The sequence below is a fragment of the Borostomias antarcticus genome (genome assembly GCF_949987555.1).
Source record: "Borostomias antarcticus genome assembly, chromosome: 3".
Taxonomy (NCBI): domain Eukaryota; kingdom Metazoa; phylum Chordata; class Actinopteri; order Stomiiformes; family Stomiidae; genus Borostomias; species Borostomias antarcticus.
In genome coordinates, this window is record NC_140236.1 from 14,372,824 (window position 1) to 14,391,567 (window position 18,744).

An 18,744-nucleotide genomic window follows, 5' to 3' on the forward strand; every position below is an offset into this window, starting at 1 on the left:
GTCCATGTGCACAGTAGAAAAGTGTGTGTGTGTGTGTGTGTGTATTTCTCAGTACATAAAGAAAAGTCCAGTGTGTATACTTGGTGAGTGATGCTGGTTGAAAGCACATAAACAGTATGGTAAATGTCCTTTGAGGGATTAAATTAAAGAAGAGAAAATAAGATTTAAAAAAAATAGAATCATATACATTAAAAAAATACAATAGACAAAGTACTGCCCTTAATTTGAACACTGGGCTGAACTTGTCATATCATGCACAGTTACAGTTCATAATTGTTGTAATACCCTAGCACCTGGACTATAGTATTTTGTGTGTGTGTGTGTGTGTGTGTGTGTGTGTGTGTGTGTGTGTGTGTGTCTGTGTGTTTTCATGTCAGACCATAAAAATTAGACTGAAATTCAGTGTTTTACAATTAGAAGTACATTTTCAAATAATGTTAAATGCTTTCAATAAACCTTCAAAGCCATAATTTCATTAAGTCACATGCACATAATTAGATTAAAAGAGTGTTACACTACACTATGTACCCTAATAAAGATATTTTGAGCAGATAAAAGGCCTCAATGGACATGGTAAATCATATCACCATATCTCTCTCTCTCTGCTCTCTCTCCCATCCTCTCTCTCTCTCTCCAGCTAGGTTAATGCTTTGAGTGAGGAATCAGGTGGGGGTGAGTTGTGGGTTCAGCAGCCTCCTGGAATTTCTTATTCCTGGAACCATGACTCATTCAAGAAGCTTAGCAAACACACACACACAAACACGCACACACACACACTCTCTCTCTCTCTTTCTGCATCTGTAAAAAATCATATTACTGTCCCTACCGAAAGCAGTCTCTGCCTATCAACTGTAACAGTTAATGTGATAACTTACGATATGATAAAGAACACATCCAAGACACAAGTGAATTGTTTTAGAAACATATACTTCATTTTCTCAAGAACGTAATGTTTAATTGGAAACAGTCTGTTGGTGGCTGAGCAAGTGATTAACACAAGAACTAACCATTCTCAGAAAAGGCCTTGGTGTTTTCACTCCCTGCCCTATCACCACTTCTAAGAATAGCTCTGAATGCACTCGCACACTGGTTTCTTCATGGGATGGCATTCTTACAGCCGCCTTTCTTTTCCTAGAAAGAGCTGGAGGCTGAGCTAGACAGAAAGCAGGGTCAGGGATATATATATATATATATATAATTATATATATATATATATATATAAGTATATAAGGAAGTGGATCATAAGCAATTCAGCAGCAACTGCTCTGGGTTTCCCTTGGAGACCTCAACTCCTCAGTGACATAACACACTATTGGATTTTTAAATAATTCTAATATAACAAGTACAGTCTTAATAAAGTAACAATTAAAGTACACTCTAAAAATTCTGGTTTTAAAACAACCCAATGACTTTATCACCGATCACACACTGGGTTACACTGATCCAGCAAGGCTGGGTTACACTAACATGTTTGGTTACTAATTCTACCCAAAATAGTTATTTTGATCCAGCAGTTTGTTGTATTTGGTTGTTCATATCTCTCCTAATTGTCATTGTCTATTGTCTAAGCTTGACCCCTTTCCTCAAGGGCCTAACAAACATAACATTATTTTTAATTTATATTTATGTATTAAACAACATTTTTTTTAACCAAATATATTTAATAGTCCAGTAAATCCCAATACAAAGGCAGGACTGAAATGTAGAATAAACACTTCCTTCAGTTTTTTGAGACATGCGGTGGTCATTTCCTTTCTTTGTCCAGAAATCATTGTAAACAAAATGGCAATAATCCATCCCCTCCCTGTTCCCATAACCTGGATGAACACCATCTCTAACAGTCCCTTCATCATAACCTGGATGATCACTGTCCAGAGGGAGGGGCCTATTGGGCCGCCGCTCCCTGAGGGTGGTTAGTTTAATCTCGGCTTGAGAGTCCGTCACACAACCGCAACCCTGTCTGGTGTTGGAATTATGGTTGCAAGCTGAGATAGTCAATGAGTTGTCTCTCCCTTTTGCATTGCCAACCAGCCGGGTTATGTGACCAATCTTCAACAGTTAGTAGTCAATCGGCTACCACATTGGATGAAAATGGGATAAAATCCTAAAATAAGTATAAAAAATAAAATAAAATAAATTTTGAAAAAAAGCTGTTATATGCTACAAAAACAGGTTAAAATTTCCTAAATTCCCTTAACTTCCCATGGAGAATTTCCGGAAAGTTTCCGGAAAATGTCTGGCCCTTTGCAACCTTAATCATAACCTGTATGAACACCGAATAGTCACTTCATCAGAACTTGATCATTGAATCGAAATCATTGAAAGAACGATGCGTGGAAGATTTTTTTTTAAGCATTTTTTTATTCAAATCAGTTGATCATGAAATGATGAAAACAAGATTGAGATTATCCAACAAATACGTACCACACCGCCTCGGTAGAGAGTCTGATGTTCTACTGAAAGACTCGTCTTAACTGAGAACACTGCAGGACAGTGACAGGACAAGGAGGTCAGGCCTGCGTTTCCCAGAGGCATCGTAGCGCTACGTTCATCATAAGCTACGGCGTTCATCGTAGCGTTACGATGCCTCTGGGAAACGCAGCTTCAGATCCAGATCAATTTACACAAGAGGCTTCCAGTCCCTCCTGGTGTAAAGATCAATTCAATTCCTCCACTTCATTGAAGCCATGGCAATGAGGAGGTAAATGTTTCAAAGTGTACTATGCTTTTAATGGGTGTGATACAAGATTTATGGAATAATCCTAGCACCATCGGCTATCACTAAATTGTGCAACTCAAAAATGCATGCCTTTGTCCTACAGCACAAAAGGGTACTCCAACAAGAAGTCCTTTAGCCTCCCGGGCAACGGCAGGAGCTGATGTGAGCGAGAAAACCGGTTGATGGTCACACGGCAGAGGTGCTGGAGACTGGGAGAGGCTTTGGGGAGAGGATGGATGAGCTTCAGCTGCAGGGAATTGTCTGGAGCCACAGCGTTAACGGCGTGGCCTTCGCCCTTCTGCGGTCCCGGACCGTCGTCCTGCTGATTGGCCAGATGTCTGTAGGTCACAGCGTAGTGCTGCACGAGATCCACCGCGCCCTCGAACTGCCGGAGCCGCGGCCGCGCCACCGTCACAGAGTCAAAACCAAACAGGCCTCCGGAGTACTGGATGCGCAGGTGGGTGGGCCCGACGCTGGTCATCACAGACAGGGTGAGGAGGAACCCCTGGTAGGAGCTGTCCCTCAGGAGGAAAGTGCCCTCCGGACGTTCACTCAACAGCTGCTTCGCCTGAGCAGCAGTCAAGGGCCCCCAGTACCAGCCTGCCACACAAAAAACACAGTGATGGGACAAGAGTGAGGTGTGTGTGTGTGTGGGGGGGGGGGGGTGACTGAATTATTCCACAAAATGTCCCCTAAGGACACTGACAGACACGAACCAGATTCATGAAGATGGGCCATGGCTCTCTGCAGTTCAGCAGCATCCTGACTTGGTTCAGTCTGCAGTGGCTCCAGCTCGGGGTCCTTGAATCCGGCTGTACTGAGAGACTTGTCGGGGCTGGTGGTCGGTAGAATCATCCTGACTGTGTTAGAAAACCACAGACGAGCTCCGTCGGCTCTCGATTTCTTGACGACTTCCAGTTCAACGACAGGGAATTATTGTCCAAAATCAAAAAAAGTTAGAAAAACAAATTTGGGAATAAAGGCAAAAAAAAGCTTATTGAAGGCTATGCTATCATTTCGAACAACCACGCCTATCTCCAACAATTATTAAACCTTTTGCAGCAGTAGGCTATGACCGCCTAAGAGAGAAAGAAAATGATTATTGCCTATTGACTATATTGGAAAATAATAGGCTACGACAATTAAGTAAATATACATTTTTCCTATAGGCTACAAAAATGCTGGTAATGCTAGATAATTATCTAGACCTACCCAAACGACAGAGGAATTTGAAAAGCAACATTTTCTCACCTCAACGTAGCCTGCTTTCTGAATCCCTTAAAACGAGGCCGAAATTCTCTTCCATAGTCAAAAAAAAAAAGAAAGAAAAAAAGAAGAGACTTCGCTTGGCACGTGTTCTAGGCCTAACTCAATTTCATATGAAACGGACACTTTCAGCAAAATTAAAGCAATGCAAGTAAGATATAGGACAAGACTACATGGCCTAACCAATGACATTGAGTTGAAACATTTTGGCTATGACGAACTCGGTCTAAATAAATGTTTAGGCCTATCTAAATGATTGACCGCACACAAAGCATACCTTGATCAAAAGACTGTCGTCTAAATCCAGTTGAATAGCCTGTATCATCCACTCATACGCCTCAAACAGGTATTCTCTTTCATCATGACTGAAGTCGACAGCTAGAAAGAAAAGGTAGCCTGCTAAAACATTCGTGGCACTTGTATTCCAGCTTAGGCTATCCTGATCTTTTCAGAAATAAGAAAATCAACAAGACAGGATCCATACTTTTCCCAGTCTCCCGCGACCACCCCTCTACATAATGGCACCGTTATGGTCTTCTACTATGTGCGGTCCGTTCCTCACAGCGTTGTGGTGTTCTGTCGGTCGAGTCAAGCGCACGTCTTTCTAGGAATATTCCCAGAAAGACGTCACGTGTGCATGGAGCGCTGGGTAGGAGTACTACTGCTCTGCTCCACCAATCCATGGCTCAGACGATGAAGTCACCAAAATTTGTAGACAAAGAGATATAGCAACACACCCACGGCACGAACACACACACACACACACACACACACACACAGCCTAGTAGGCGTGCCGCGTGCACCTTTGACTAGGTCAACATGACAATAAACACAGAACAAGACAGGACAGTGCAAAATACAATAATAAAGTGATACCATACAATATCCAATACAATCTACATAAATGTACAAAAACTAGAAACCATGTCAGTGGGGGTCTGCTGCGAGTCGGGCCTTGTTGATGAGGTCAGTTGCAGTCTGTGAGAAACTGTTTTGGTCTTGATGGACCACATGGGCCTACTGCCGCAGTGGAGTTCAAAGAGTCTGTGACCAGGGCGGGAGGCCACAATCTTTCTTGCCCACTTCAGGGCCCTGGAGGCGTGCAGGTCTTGGAGGGATGGCAGGTTGCAGCCCAATCACCCTCTCAGCAGAGCGGATGACCTGCTGCTGTCTGCCCTTGTTCTTGGCAGTGGCGTACCATATGGTGATGGAGGAGGTGAGGATGGCCGCAATGATGACGGTGTAGAAGAGTAATCAAATCAATCTTTATTTGTATAGCGCATTTCATCCACAGAGGCAACACAATACGCTTAACAGAGAGCAATGGGGTGGTGGACATAGGTCCTACCCCTACATATTCCAGAGAGCAATAAACATGGGCTAAATACTTCATAGCAGAGACATTACATTTACATTACATTACAGTCATTTAGCAGACACTTGACGACTTACAATAATTGCATTTAACGTAGGAAAAGCCAATGTACTACTACTTGCCAGAATTCACAAGTGCACCTGCAAGAATATCAATCTAAAATACAATAGGTGCTTAAGAGGGAGGATCATTGTAGTACTTCTTGAAGAGATGAGTTTTGAGCCTGCGACGAAAGATGGGCAGCGACTCTGCTGTCCTGACATCAGTGGGCAGTTTGTTCCACCACTGCAGGGCCAGGACAGAGAAGAGCCGTGACCAACAGAGTAGAGACATGACTATCAGTAGAGTATATAAATAGTTACAGAGATACAGTTGCATAGTAGGCCATTATGTGTTAGCTATCCCGGTAGTCTATAATAGGATATTTAAGTGAATCATAACAAAGCACAATAAGCACTCAGCAGACAGACAAAAAGCAGAGAGCCAAGAGTAAAAAAAAAAAAAAAAAAAGGGGGGGGTTGGCTGGATAGGGACAGCTGACAACACAGAGTCAGATGGAGCTGGACACAAGGATGGCAGGGGGCCTCTCCAGGAGCCATGGGGAGCCATAGGGAGGACCTTGGCTGGGAAGGGAGGGGGGGCTCTCCGGGACCTGGGTGTAGTACAAGAGGGGGCGACAATAGGGAGGAGAGAGGAAGACAGGGTTAGTAGATGCACTGCACTGGGTTAGTAGCTACACTGTCTGTGCAGCATTCAGGGGGATTTCTACTGGACACAGGGTGGCCTCCAGGAGAAAGGGGGTCGTCCACAGGACCTGTTCAGAGTATAAGAGGGAGAAACACTATGGAGGAGAGAGGAAGGCAGGGTTAGTAGCTGCACTGGACCTCTACAGCAAAACACAGGGGTTTCTACCGGACCCAGGGTGGTCTGCACGTGACAGAGGGGTGTAACCCATACGTTTCGGCATGCCCTGGGTGGGAATCGAACCCTGGTCTCCCACATGACAGACACCGTTTTAACCAGCTGCGCCAATGAAAAGCTAGCTCTTCATCGGTGCGGGTGGACGGTATATATATACCGGGGAATGAGTTTAATCAACAGCTCGCTACCGACTCGAGGACTCACGAGAACCCAGTTTCACTCGGTTATACCTGGTTAGAAAAAGGAGGGAGAGGCACTAGGGAGAGGGGAGGCTGAAAAGGGTTAGTAGCATGCAGAGCCTCATAAGCAACACTGATTCTCATCAGACTGTGCCAGTCACTGGGCAACAAGCATCTGTATCACCATTGTTGGCTTTGGCAGGTTGAACTTTTGCAGCTGCTTCAGGAAGTCCATCTTCTGCTGTGCCTTCTTGGTGAGGGAGCTGGTGTTTAGCTCCCACTTGAGTTCCTGGGAGATTATAGAGCCCAGGAAGGACTCCATAGAGTCGACTGGGAAGTCACCCAGGGTGATGGGGGTGGGGGAGGGGTTCTTTCTGAAGTCCACAACCATCTCCACTCCAGGTTGTTTTGGCCACACCAGGGCAACAGATGGTCAATCTCCATCAGAGATTACCCCAATGAGGGTGGTATCGTCAGGACACAGCCTTGAGGGCAACTGGTGCTTCTTCATTTGGGTTTCGATGTTGTGTCCTCTTCCCCCCGGGCTCGGGCCGAGGGACTATCCTTTTACCACCCCGAGCCTGGGTGAGGGGTAGGCTTGTCATGGTTGTCGGTGTTACCGGTGTCACTCTGTGTTATGGCACACACCGTGTATTCACAGAGTCATTACTTTAACACCGCCAAACCGTTGTGTTCCGCACCCACCATAGTTTTGCCTATTTAGTTAATTTTCGCATATCAGCGCCCACTCATCAAACTCAAACAAGTGTCTGTGATCTGCCCCTCCACATGCACACACAGCACAAAGCGGAGTCTAGAAGAGTCCGATTTCACTTTCAATTAACGTGAAGAGAGTAGGGAGGGGGTGTTATGGCTACAGCTCATGGCTAGCTAACGTTAGCGTAGCCTAGCTAACATTAACAGCTAAACTGGCCACCAAGGAGTGGCCGTTGCCATTAGCTAGCTGGCTAGCTCATTCTAGCAGCCTATTCTCTCGCCTATTCTAGAAGCGTTCATAACAACAACGATTTGCGGAGGCAATTTGGAGTTGTATGCCTCCACAGCTTGCCTGCAAATGTGCGATCAGACTAAGGCAAGATATAAACATACACTTGGTCCTTCTTTATAATCAGAATTTGTTTTTGCCATATAGTTTTTCAACATACAGTACTAGGAATTTCCTTCGGGCATGGTGCATATTCCTAGTAGACTATGTTGAAAAACTACATGGCAATAAAACAAATTCTGATTATAAAGAAGCACAGGATCGAGTAACGTTTATCTTACCTTACTCTGATCACGCATTTGCAGGCAAGCCATGGGGACACAACACCAAATTCAAATTGGCTACATGACAGGGCTGTTCAACATAAGGCAAAGGACTAAATATTAAAGCAAGCGCTCTGCATTGCTGCAGGAGACCCCATGTGGCAAGCAAAAAAGGGTGTCTCGACATGAGACGCCGAGGAGGCTCCGCTCTTGCAGTGAGCCTGTCGTGGAGCAGGTGGTTAGGCTCGACGGCCCGGCAAGCGAGATGTGCTGTGGTTCCTGTGCAGTGGAGGCCAGCGGGCTGGATGCCTGCAAGGATGGGGAGGTTGTCCACAGGAGTGGGACGCAGGCATCCTGTGGACAACATATGCAAAGCTTCGTTGATAGGCGGATCGATGAGGCAGGTGTGATTGCTGAAACACCAAGCTGGTGTGCAGTATTAGGGCTAGGGCTGCCGTACGCAGTGTTTTTGCGCCAGCACCCCAGCCTGATCGGACCAGTCGCCTCATCAACTCCACATGAGCTGTTAACTTCTTGCACAGTGACTCGAGATGTCTGTGGAATGTGAGCGACCTGTCCAATATCACACCGAGATAGGTTGGTTCGGCACTGCATGGCAGGAGTGTTCCATCGATGTGCAATTGGAGCTCACGTTTGTCTTCCTTGTTGTTAAGGTGGAAGGCTGCCGACACCGCCTTTGCCTCGCTGAGCTTCAATCTCCATTTCCGTAGGTATGCCGCTAGTGTCTGCATGTCCTGGCTCAAGGTCTCCTCCACGGCCTGCCAGTCTCCAGCTGAGTACACCAGCGCAAGGTCGTCTGCGTAGGCATACTTCCTGGAGTCTGTGATCGGCAGGTCATAGGTATAGATGTTATAAAGGAGAGGGGCCAGGACAGATCCCTGGGGGACGCCATTCTTAAGGCATCGCAACCTGCTTCGCTGTCCACTACCGGTGGTGAAGGTGAAGGTGCGGTTTTGGACAAGCTCCATGATCATGCTGACCATGTGCCTGTCCGGCAGCAGGCGGAGCAGCTTGCAGGTGAGGCCGCGGTGCCATACGGTGTCGTAGGCAGCCGTAATGTATATAAAGACCTCTGGCCTTATTTTTGGCCAAAAAGCTGTCCTCAATGTCTTGAGTCATCAAAGTGACTTAATCTATGGTCGATCTCCCGCGTCGGAACCCAGCCTGCTCTTGTGGGAGCAGCGGGTCAATGATTGGTTCGACGAAGGTGTAGATGAGATGCTCGGGGATCTTGTAGGGGATACATAACAGAGAGATGGGGCGGTAACTCTTTGGGTCCCCTTCAGGCTTATTCGGCTTAGGTATCGTGACAACTAGGGCTCTTCTCCAGATTTTGGAGATCTTGAGTTGGCACAAGCAGGAACAAAGGAACACTCTTAACCAGGATTTCAAGGCAGGTGCGGCAGGGAGTATAAGCTCCGGGCAGATAGAATCAGGCCCCCGGAGCTTTCCCTGGCTTTACATGCCTGAGGGCAGCAGCGAACTCCACCGGTGTGAATTCGCTGGAGATGTTACCGCCTCTAGGAGTTGTGGCCTTCCAGAGGTCAGACACTTCTTTTACCACGAGACGTGATGATTCGCAGTCTTTGCCCTCATATGTCCCACTTTTCACACAAAAAATTCACACATGCAATTCTGTTTGCAGAGATGGGGCAGTGACGGGGGGAGTGTCTAGACCTACCAGTGAGGTTGGTAAGTATGCTCCATGCCTTGCGGCTGGAGTGTGAAAAGTCGATGGAGTTAATGGCCCCCTCCCAGCACTCTTGTCTCCTTCAGCTGAGTCTAGACAGCAGGGCTGAGGCAAGTCTGTCTGACTCAGCTCCTGGGGAGGGCTAGGAGGAAGGCACAGTAAAGACTCTCACACTCCGCATCCCAACACGGTTTGTAGCTATTGCGATGTCCGTGTGAGATGGATTTTTTGTCTGCTTTCACCAGTATGCAGCAGAGTTCCCAGTACGCCTCGTCCACGTTGTTGGTGATAGGTGGTGGGAGGCACCTCGTGGATCTGTGGGTAAGGAGGCGGTAGCGTTTCCAGTGGGTTGGGGTTAGAATAAAGGTTTGGGACAGGGTCTGACCTATAAGGCACGTTGTAAAGGTTGGAGTGAAAGGATGAATCTATGAAGGTTTGGCGTATAGTCCCATAAAGTCATCCCCACCGGGCCTTGAACCCCAGTCTACCAGGTGGGAGTCCAATGCTCTCACCATTACTCTACTTGTGCAGTGGAGATTAGCGAATTGATTTTGGTGTCCTTCTTGATTTTGGTGTGCTGGGACTACTGCCTCTTGTGGTGCCAACAGAGAAATGCAGGCCAACACAGCCACACACAAAAAAGTTGCATGCATAAGTGCATCTCCAACTTTGACACGTTGGTGGTGCTACAGTGTTGAAGCTGTGGGCACGAGCCTTGCGGAGGGATGGTAAGGGTACTGACATTTTACTATAGCCTACAGCCTGTCATAGACAAACATGGTAGAAAATCTACACATTTCTACATTGAAACACATTATTTAAACCTATAGGCTGAATTAAAGCTAAAATGTCCGTCTTAGATAGATAGATAGATAGATAGATAGATAGATAGATAGATAGATAGATAGATAGATAGATAGATAGATAGATAGAAAACAAGACCAGACAATCACTGCAGGTCTTAAAGATAAGATAAATTGGCCCTACCACATCGCAAGTGCAATTTACTTAGCTACGGTATGTCTATACAGTATAAGCCATAACCTCATTCTTAAAGATTCAAACGCCCATATATACAGATTGTAGGTGTGCCATGGTGCGTAATTTACGCAGCAATTCTCGTAATGGCGTCTGTTCGAGAGATGCACCCGGGTCTGAAGCGGAGAATAAGTTTATTGTAGTTATACCAAGCCTTTACAGGGTTTCCTACAGTAGGCTGTTAATATAGTCTTCCAAACATTTTGGGTTTGCTCCACTGTTTTTGAATCCCGCAACGATGAAGCTTAAATCGAATCAAACGCGGACATACGACGGAGATGGCTACAAGAAGCGGGCCGCCTGCCTGTGCTTCAGAAGCGAGAGTGAGGAGGAGGTAAGTCCGAGGGTGGGAACAGGCCCACGAGCAGGCACTATAGCATATAGAATCATTAATACAGTATAATAAAGCAATTTAAATTAGAAGAGTGCCGGGAAAGTCTGACAGTGACACGTCAGGTTAAACCACACAAGTTGTGCCACTGCCTACCTGAGCGTTGGCTACAATGATCAAATAGAGTAGGCTAGACTATACGCTTTAAAATTGAATTCTGCTTCAATAGATGCATATAATGTTACTATTATTGCACCCCTTTCACAATTAGTGCCTTGCTGGGTGCGTTAGTTTATACGCATTTGCGTGGCCAAATCGAGGGTTCGCAGTTCACTTGACAACCCTTAAATTTGCATATAACCGTCAGTCTACTGTGATCCTGTTCATGTTCCACGGTTCCTAGGTTTTATTGGTGAGTAGCAGTCGGCATCCAGACAAGTGGATTGTACCCGGTGGAGGCATAGAGCCGGAGGAAGAGCCCAAAGTCACTGCTGTTCGAGAGGTGTGTGAAGAGGTAGGATGGATCTGGAAGCTTCCTCAACAGAGCCAGATATATTAAGAAAGCAGCCTAGAAGGTGTCACAGTTGGCTAGGACTTAACCTAGACTGGATTTAACCTAAACTAGATTTGCCCGCAGCCCTTGATATACTTACCAGGTAGCCTATATCAATCAGAAACAGTGAGAGTTGGCTAGTGGACTCGACATGTTCATAAATAGAGTGGATCTGTAACCAAAATAAGATAATATCACTGGGCTAATCCTGCAGAGATCATGTACTATTATAGTATAGGCATTGTTGGTGTCTCAGAATGCCATTAGGAAACCATGCTGTATTGCTACAGGGTGTTTCCTATTTGAATGCATTTGCTGGTGACATTTGGTTCCTCTTTCAACATTATGTAGTAATGGTGTTATTGACATGGACCTCCTCTTTTCATGCAGACTTTTTACTCTTTTTGAGCAAAGAGGGCTTGCATAACACACACACACACACACACACATAACCAAGTCTCTCTGTACCTCATTGTCTTTACAGGCAGGTGTTAAGGGGACATTGGGGCGGCTAGTAGGGATATTTGAGGTGAGCATAACATCTGTGAAATTATTTTATTCTATTTCTGTTTCTTCATCTGTTGGTTTGAGGGACAGTGAAATTATGCAAACACCAGGTATTATGGACACCGAGGGGGCATTCCAGAAAGCGGGTTTAGTGAAAACTTGATTGAATTGAATCTCAGAGTTAGCAAACTCAAAGTTTTCACTAAACCCGCTTCCTGAAATACCCACCAAACCTCTAAATGTGTTCGAGAGTAGCAGATTCTCTTGATTTCCCCTTTTCAGAACAGAGATCGGAAGCACCGAACGTACGTCTACGTGCTCACAGTGACAGACATCTTGGCGGACTGGGACGACTCAATCAATATTGGTAGGTTGATTGAAAATTCTGCCACGGAAATTGCCCTGAGTGTAGTTTTGAGTGTTAAAATGGATGTACAGACAAATCTGTACATGATAGTGTGAGAATACAATTAAAGTTCTAAGTTACAGTATATTAGTCACACGCACACACACACACACACACACACACTGACAGTACTTAGCACTTTATGGCGGTATGGTGGCACAGTACTTAGCACCGTCGCCTCACAGGAAGAAGGTCCTGTGTTTGATTCCTGCTTGGGATGCTGTCGGCACTGGAGATGTTCTCCCCAGGGTTGTCAGGTTTTCAGGTGGGGTATCTCCCAGGGTTGTCAGGTACTCAGGTGGGGTATCTCCCAGGGTTGTCAGGTACTCAGGTGGGGTATCTCCCAGGGTTGTCAGGTACTCAGGTGGGGTATCTCCCAGGGTTGTCAGGTACTCAGGTGGGGGGTATCTCCCAGGGTTGTTAGGTACTCAGGTGGGGATATCTCCCAGGGTAGTCAGGTACTCAGGTGGGGTATCTCCCAGGGTTGTCAGGTACTCAGGTGGGGATATCTCCCAGGGTAGTCAGGTACTCAGGTGGGGTATCTCCCAGGGTAGTCAGGTACTCAGGTGGGGTATCTCCCAGGGTAGTCAGGTACTCAGGTGGGGTATCTCCCAGGGTAGTCAGGTACTCAGGTGGGGTATCTCCCAGGGTAGTCAGGTACTCAGGTGGGGGGTATCTCCCAGGGTAGTCAGGTACTCAGGTGGGGATATCTCCCAGGGTTGTCAGGTACTCAGGTGGGGTATCTCCCAGGGTAGTCAGGTACTCAGGTGGGGGGTATCTCCCAGGGTTGTCAGGTACTCAGGTGGGGATATCTCCCAGGGTAGTCAGGTACTCAGGTGGGGGATCTCCCAGGGTTGTCAGGTACTCAGGTGGGGTATCTCCCAGGGTTGTCAGGTACTCAGGTGGGGTATCTCCCAGGGTAGTCAGGTACTCAGGTGGGGGATCTCCCAGGGTTGTCAGGTACTCAGGTGGGGTATCTCCCAGGGTTGTCAGGTACTCAGGTGGGGATATCTCCCAGGGTAGTCAGGTACTCAGGTGGGGTATCTCCCAGGGTAGTCAGGTACTCAGGTGGGGTATCTCCCAGGGTTGTCAGGTACTCAGGTGGGGATATCTCCCAGGGTAGTCAGGTACTCAGGTGGGGTATCTCCCAGGGTTGTCAAGTACTCAGGTGGGGTATCTACCAGGCTTTTCTGTGCAGAGTTTGCATGTTCTCCTCGTGTTCGCAAGAGTTTCCCCCCATAAAGAACCCAATAAGAAAAACATGCAGATGAACAAATCGCTAACGCTGTCCGTCCCTGATGAAGACGGACCGGATCACTGGGGTTGGTCCCCAGGCGTGGCTCATGCACGCTGCCTGCTGTCTGCTCCCGGCTGCCCTTGGAGAAAGGAAGAAGGGGTGGTTAAGAGCAGGAGAAGCATTTCATCTGTGATCTTGGGTCATGTGTGTGTGTTCCTATGTTGCCCATTACCACATATTTGAGTCAAATGCACTAGCATGCTGTATGACAAATAAAGAATTCTGCTTTTTCTTCTACACACACACACAGACACACAATGAATAAAAAGCGCTATATAAGTGCAGTCCATTTACCATTTACCATCCTCCGTCTCCAGGGAGGAAGAGGGAGTGGTTTACCACGGACGACGCCAGGAAAGTGCTTCTGTGCCACAAGCCTGTCCAGGCCTCGTACTTCGAGGCCCTCCAGGGCTGCCTCACCGATAATGGGATACCTCTGGTGACCACCATAGAAGACCTCAGTATGAACCAGACCTCCATAGCCAGTAGAAGATGACTAAAGCATTGTTCTGCAGAAACCTTCTCCACCTCCTCTTTCTCTTAAACAATCATAAATTCACTGTTATTTCTCCTTTTCAACTTTAAAGACATCAAAGGCAACTGAAAAGCCGTGCCTTGTGCCAGTGTAGGGGTAAAGACTTGAAAAGTGATGGGCGAAGATGGGACACTTTGTAATTTTAGTGTTTTTCGTCTCTCTTGTTTAATGATCGCATCATTTCCAAACTTATGTCCTAATGCCCGTCATTTATCTCTGTCCTATGTATGGAGTTTGTTGAATGCAGATCTGTACTGTGGTGACGTTAAGTCTTGGTACAGTATACATGTAGGTGAAGATAGAAACAGAAAATAGGCGTTGAAGGATTTTTTTTTTTTTTTTACTAAAGATGTTTTTACTTCTCTTGAAGCTTACCCATTAGCACTTTATTGACCAGACCATGACCAGACCAGTGGATTCTAGAATCTATATATCTGTATTAGGGATGCACCGATATGAAAATTTTGGCTGATACCAATAACAGATTACCAATAACAGCTCCGAGTAGGAAATGAGTCCTTACCCCAAGTGAAGGAGTTCAAGTATCTGGGGGTCTTGTTCACGAGTGAGGGAACCATGGAGAGGGAGTTTGGCCGGAGAATCGGAGCAGCTGGTGCGGTTCTGCAGTCGCTTTACCGCACTGTTGTGACGAAAAGAGAGCTGAGCCAAAAGGCAAAGCTCTCGATCTACCGGTCTATCTTCGTCCCCACCCTCACCTATGGTCATGAAGGATGGGTCATGACCGAAAGAACGAGATCACGGATACAAGCGGCCGAAATTAGTTTTCTCCGGAGGGTGGCTGGGGTCTCCCTGAGAGATCGGGTGAGAAGTTCAGTCATCCGGGAGAGACTCGGAGTAGAGCCGCTGCTCCTTTGCGTCGAAAGGAGCCAGTTGAGGTGGTTCGGGCATCTAGTGAGGATGCCTCCTGGGCGCCTCCCTAGGGAGGTGTTCCAGGCGTGTCCAGCTGGGAGGAGGCCGCGGGGTAGACCCAGGACTAGGTGGCGGGACTACATCTCCGCACTGGCCTGTGAGCGGCTAAAGATTCCCCAGGCAGAGCTGGTTGATGCTGCTAGGGAAAGGGATGTCTGGGGCCCCCTGCTGGAGCTGCTGCCTCCGCGACCCGACCCTGGATAAGCGGATGAAGATGATGATGATGATGAATAACAGATATTAACATTGCTGTCATGGCCGATAACCGATATTTACCAATGTCGATATGTTCTGTATAAAAACAAGTTTCTATGATAATCAAATGTTATACATACTGAAAAACACATGGAAACACTGTCTCTATTTCCAAAACATTCGGAAAAGCCGATAAACCATAGATACCGCATTGTTTCCTCTCAAATACAACACACACAGCAGCAGCTAGACAGAAATAATTATCGGCTGTTCACATCTGCCCTGTTTTGCACATCGGCCGATACCGATATGATTGCCGATATATCGTGCATCCCTAATCTGTATATATCTGATCCTTATGGGGGTTGGCATAAGATTAGAACGCAACCATTCAAACGATTCTGACATTCACAATACCCCAGCATGACACAGCAGTATTTTAAATCCCAATGAATCAGCATTTACGGCAGGAGTAGAGTCATGTGGTTTAGTGGTGTTTATTACATTGCTTGCATGGCAAACTGTTGGCCCTGATGAGAGTATCCTACTGCTTAACACATCCAGGGTCCTTCTCAGATATCTCTGTCAGTAGCCATGTGTTCCCTTCATCCAGCAATCTGATGCCCATGTGCATTTACTCGTATTTATTTTCTATGGCTATTACAATGATGATTATACCATTCTATGTGTGTGTGCATGTGTGTTATGCGCAAGATGAAGGCTTGTGATAGCCTTCCGTGTCTTCTGTGTGTCAGTGTGGGACTACTGTCAGAGCACACATTGCAGGAAGCCAAGATAACTGTCTCTCATGTTCTGTCTCTCTCACACAGCAAATATCAGTGTGTACAAATGTAAGTGATTTTATGTCATCCATTTTGAATTGTACTCAAAAATGTTTACACTGTGACAGACTTCATCCTCTGTCCAATGAACACTGGACTTTTGTTTGTTCTCTAGTTGTATTTTGTTAGGTTAAGGCACTTTTCTAACGGTCATAACATTTTTTTGTCAATATGTTCATTGATTCTTTATGCCTTAGCTGACAATAATTTATGTAACTTTGTGTTAGCCATGTCATATGTTGTTAACGTTGTAGAATCATCAATTTCTTACTTCATGGAACAAACAAATGCTTGTATTTGAAATGTTTTAAACATGTTGTGTTATAACGGGCAGTCTCACCACTCTGTAAACTAAGGTTATAATGAAAGCCATGCACCCGTCAGTACTGTAGTTCTGATTCTGTCAGTATGGTAGTACAGTGCAGTAGGCTTATGATTGTTGGATTCCATGTTTCCAACCATGAATGTTTTCTAAGAACTAGACGGTCACATTCTTTGCCAGCCTGCATAACAGATGTGTATTGTACTCTGTAGATCATAGTTTCATATTGAAATGCTTCCAATTGAATATGTCCTCTGGCCGTAGGTATTAGTTAATGGCTTGTTTTCTACTTGAACTAGTGCTCCCACATCAACCACCTCATGCCAACGAGTGAAACCCCTGGTGAGGTAGATATGCACCAATCCCAACTAAATCTCATCAAAACATTTTTTTTATAACTTTATTAAACATTTGATGTTTTTTAACAAATATAAATGAGCATCCTTTTCATTAATTTAATTTAATTCAGACAGTTGTCATAATACATTCACATATAAAAGAGGGGGAAATATTGTAAATTAAAAAGACAAAGTAAATAAAAATAAAGCTAAAATAAGAAGGCGGCGAGGAGTCCTAGGGATTCTCTGCTAATTTAAATTCCTCTATTAAGTTACATAGTTTCAAATGAGCTTTCAGGAACATATTATGTAAAAAAGAATGTTCCAAGAATAATAACATTAATTGCTTAGTCCTGTGTTCCATCTTTCATAAACATACCAAAAATCTCATTTTCTTTTGCTAATTTCGATAAATTGTCAAATTTAGGAACTAACCAGTGATGCAAATCTTTCCAAAAGGCACTAGCAAATTTAGTCATAAAAAACATGTTCAGTTGTTTCAATGTGTTTATTACAAAATGAGCAATCACGCTTATCTAGACCAAACCTACAACTTAACATTTCCCCAGAAGGACAAACAGTTCTGTTGTTGTTGTGGGGCTCAATCAGCACAGTTTGCAACACTGAAGAGGATGAAGTCAGAACAGAACAGCATTCTATCCCATTGGAACTCAGCCAAATACACCCGATGACCCTGCTAGGCTCACAAACTCCTCTCACCATATCTCTTCTGGAGGAAACCAGATCCTCTTTCCACTGCAGTCAGGCTTAAATACTGGAGGAGTGCTTAAAGGAGTAGTAAAGGGAAAAATCATGTTTAGCCCTGTTTAAAGGTTACTTATGATCATATACAATGGATCAGATCAAGAAGTTGACAAAACTAGCACTTTTGAGTTGATAATTGCTCTACCACTGTTTTGGTCATACAATGGATGTGGGTGGGCACCTTGAAAAATCATTCAAAAAAATGTTAAACTCTCGATTTCAAAGACAAGAAGCTCACAGATGGGGTAAATTCACCGCAAAGTATGAATCCTGTAGGGTTTTATTTATAATTTTATGAAATCCATTGACTTGTATTGACGCGACCGTTGTAGATGTGTAGATCAATCCGCAGATGGGATTCAGGAAGCGGAACTACTTACGGTAGCTATTGTTATTGTTTATGTTGCTAGGCTACCTAGTTTGCGGAAGTTTACACACGTACCTGTATGTGCTGCGACTAAATAGTTCTATGCTAAATATTTAAAAAAGCCTTTCCAGATGAACTAGAATCTTACTTTATGGCGAATTATATGTCAGAACGCCAACTAACACCTCTGTGAGTTTCTTGTCTTTGAAATTGAGAGTTTAACATGTTTTTTGAATGATTTGTCAAGGTGCCCACCCACATCCATTGTATGACCAAAACAGTGGTAGAGCAATTATCAACTTTCAACAATAGCTACCGTAAGTAGTTCCGCTTCCTGAATCCCCTCTGCGGATTGATCTACACATCTACAACGGTCGCGTCAATACAAGTCAATGGATTTCATAAAATTATAAATAAAACCCTATAGGATTCATACTTCGCGGTGAATTTGATGTCAGAACACCAACGGAAACCAATTACCCCATCGGTGAGCTTCTTGTCTTTGAAATCGAGAGTTTAACAAGTTTTTTGAATGATTTTTCAAGGTGCCCACCCACATCCATTGTATGACTAAAACGGTGGTAGAGCAATTATCAGACTTTCTCAACAGTGCTAGTTTTGTCAACGTTTTGATCTGAACCATTGTATATGATCATAAGTAACCTTAAAACAGGGCTAAACATGCATTTTCCCTTTACTACTCCTTCAACATGGATATTATGCAATTATGTACAGTAAGTCTACATGTGCTGGTAACTGTCTGGCATGTTAAAACTTCTTCTTCGATCCTTAACACTGAACTGCCTGTTATACAAACGACTCTTGTTGGAAGAGATGGGACTCTTCATTAAATTAACTTCACTGAAAGTCATACAATA

At 45.0% G+C, this 18,744-nt stretch overlaps 2 protein-coding genes across 2 annotated transcripts; one reads left to right on the top strand and one right to left on the bottom strand.

The window, feature by feature from the left end:
* Positions 1-2,816: 2,816 nt before the first annotated feature.
* On the bottom strand, positions 2,817-3,574 carry LOC311307251 (suppressor of cytokine signaling 2-like; the record flags this gene model as incomplete). Its single annotated transcript, XM_084436048.1, has 2 exons — positions 2,817-3,319; positions 3,436-3,574. 2 exons carry the CDS (start codon positions 3,572-3,574, stop codon positions 2,817-2,819), a joined length of 642 nt encoding a protein of 213 aa, XP_084292174.1.
* Positions 3,575-10,637: 7,063 nt separating this feature from the next.
* On the top strand, positions 10,638-14,496 carry LOC311307607 (diphosphoinositol polyphosphate phosphohydrolase 1-like). Its single transcript, XM_084436436.1, has 5 exons — positions 10,638-10,812; positions 11,213-11,323; positions 11,847-11,891; positions 12,152-12,236; positions 13,890-14,496. Exons 1-5 carry the CDS (start codon positions 10,717-10,719, stop codon positions 14,066-14,068), a joined length of 516 nt encoding a protein of 171 aa, XP_084292562.1. The 5' UTR covers positions 10,638-10,716; the 3' UTR covers positions 14,069-14,496.
* Positions 14,497-18,744: the final 4,248 nt, after the last annotated feature.

Excerpts from the sequence above, each read along its gene's own strand:
- LOC311307607 (XM_084436436.1), top strand. The coding sequence starts at position 10,717 with ATGAAGCTTAAATCGAATCAAACGCGGACATACGACGGAGATGGCTAC. Across the intron at positions 11,324-11,846 it reads TTCGAGAGGTGTGTGAAGAG|GCAGGTGTTAAGGGGACATT; the intron begins GTAGGATGGATC and ends TTGTCTTTACAG. Across the intron at positions 12,237-13,889 it reads GGACGACTCAATCAATATTG|GGAGGAAGAGGGAGTGGTTT; the intron begins GTAGGTTGATTG and ends CTCCGTCTCCAG.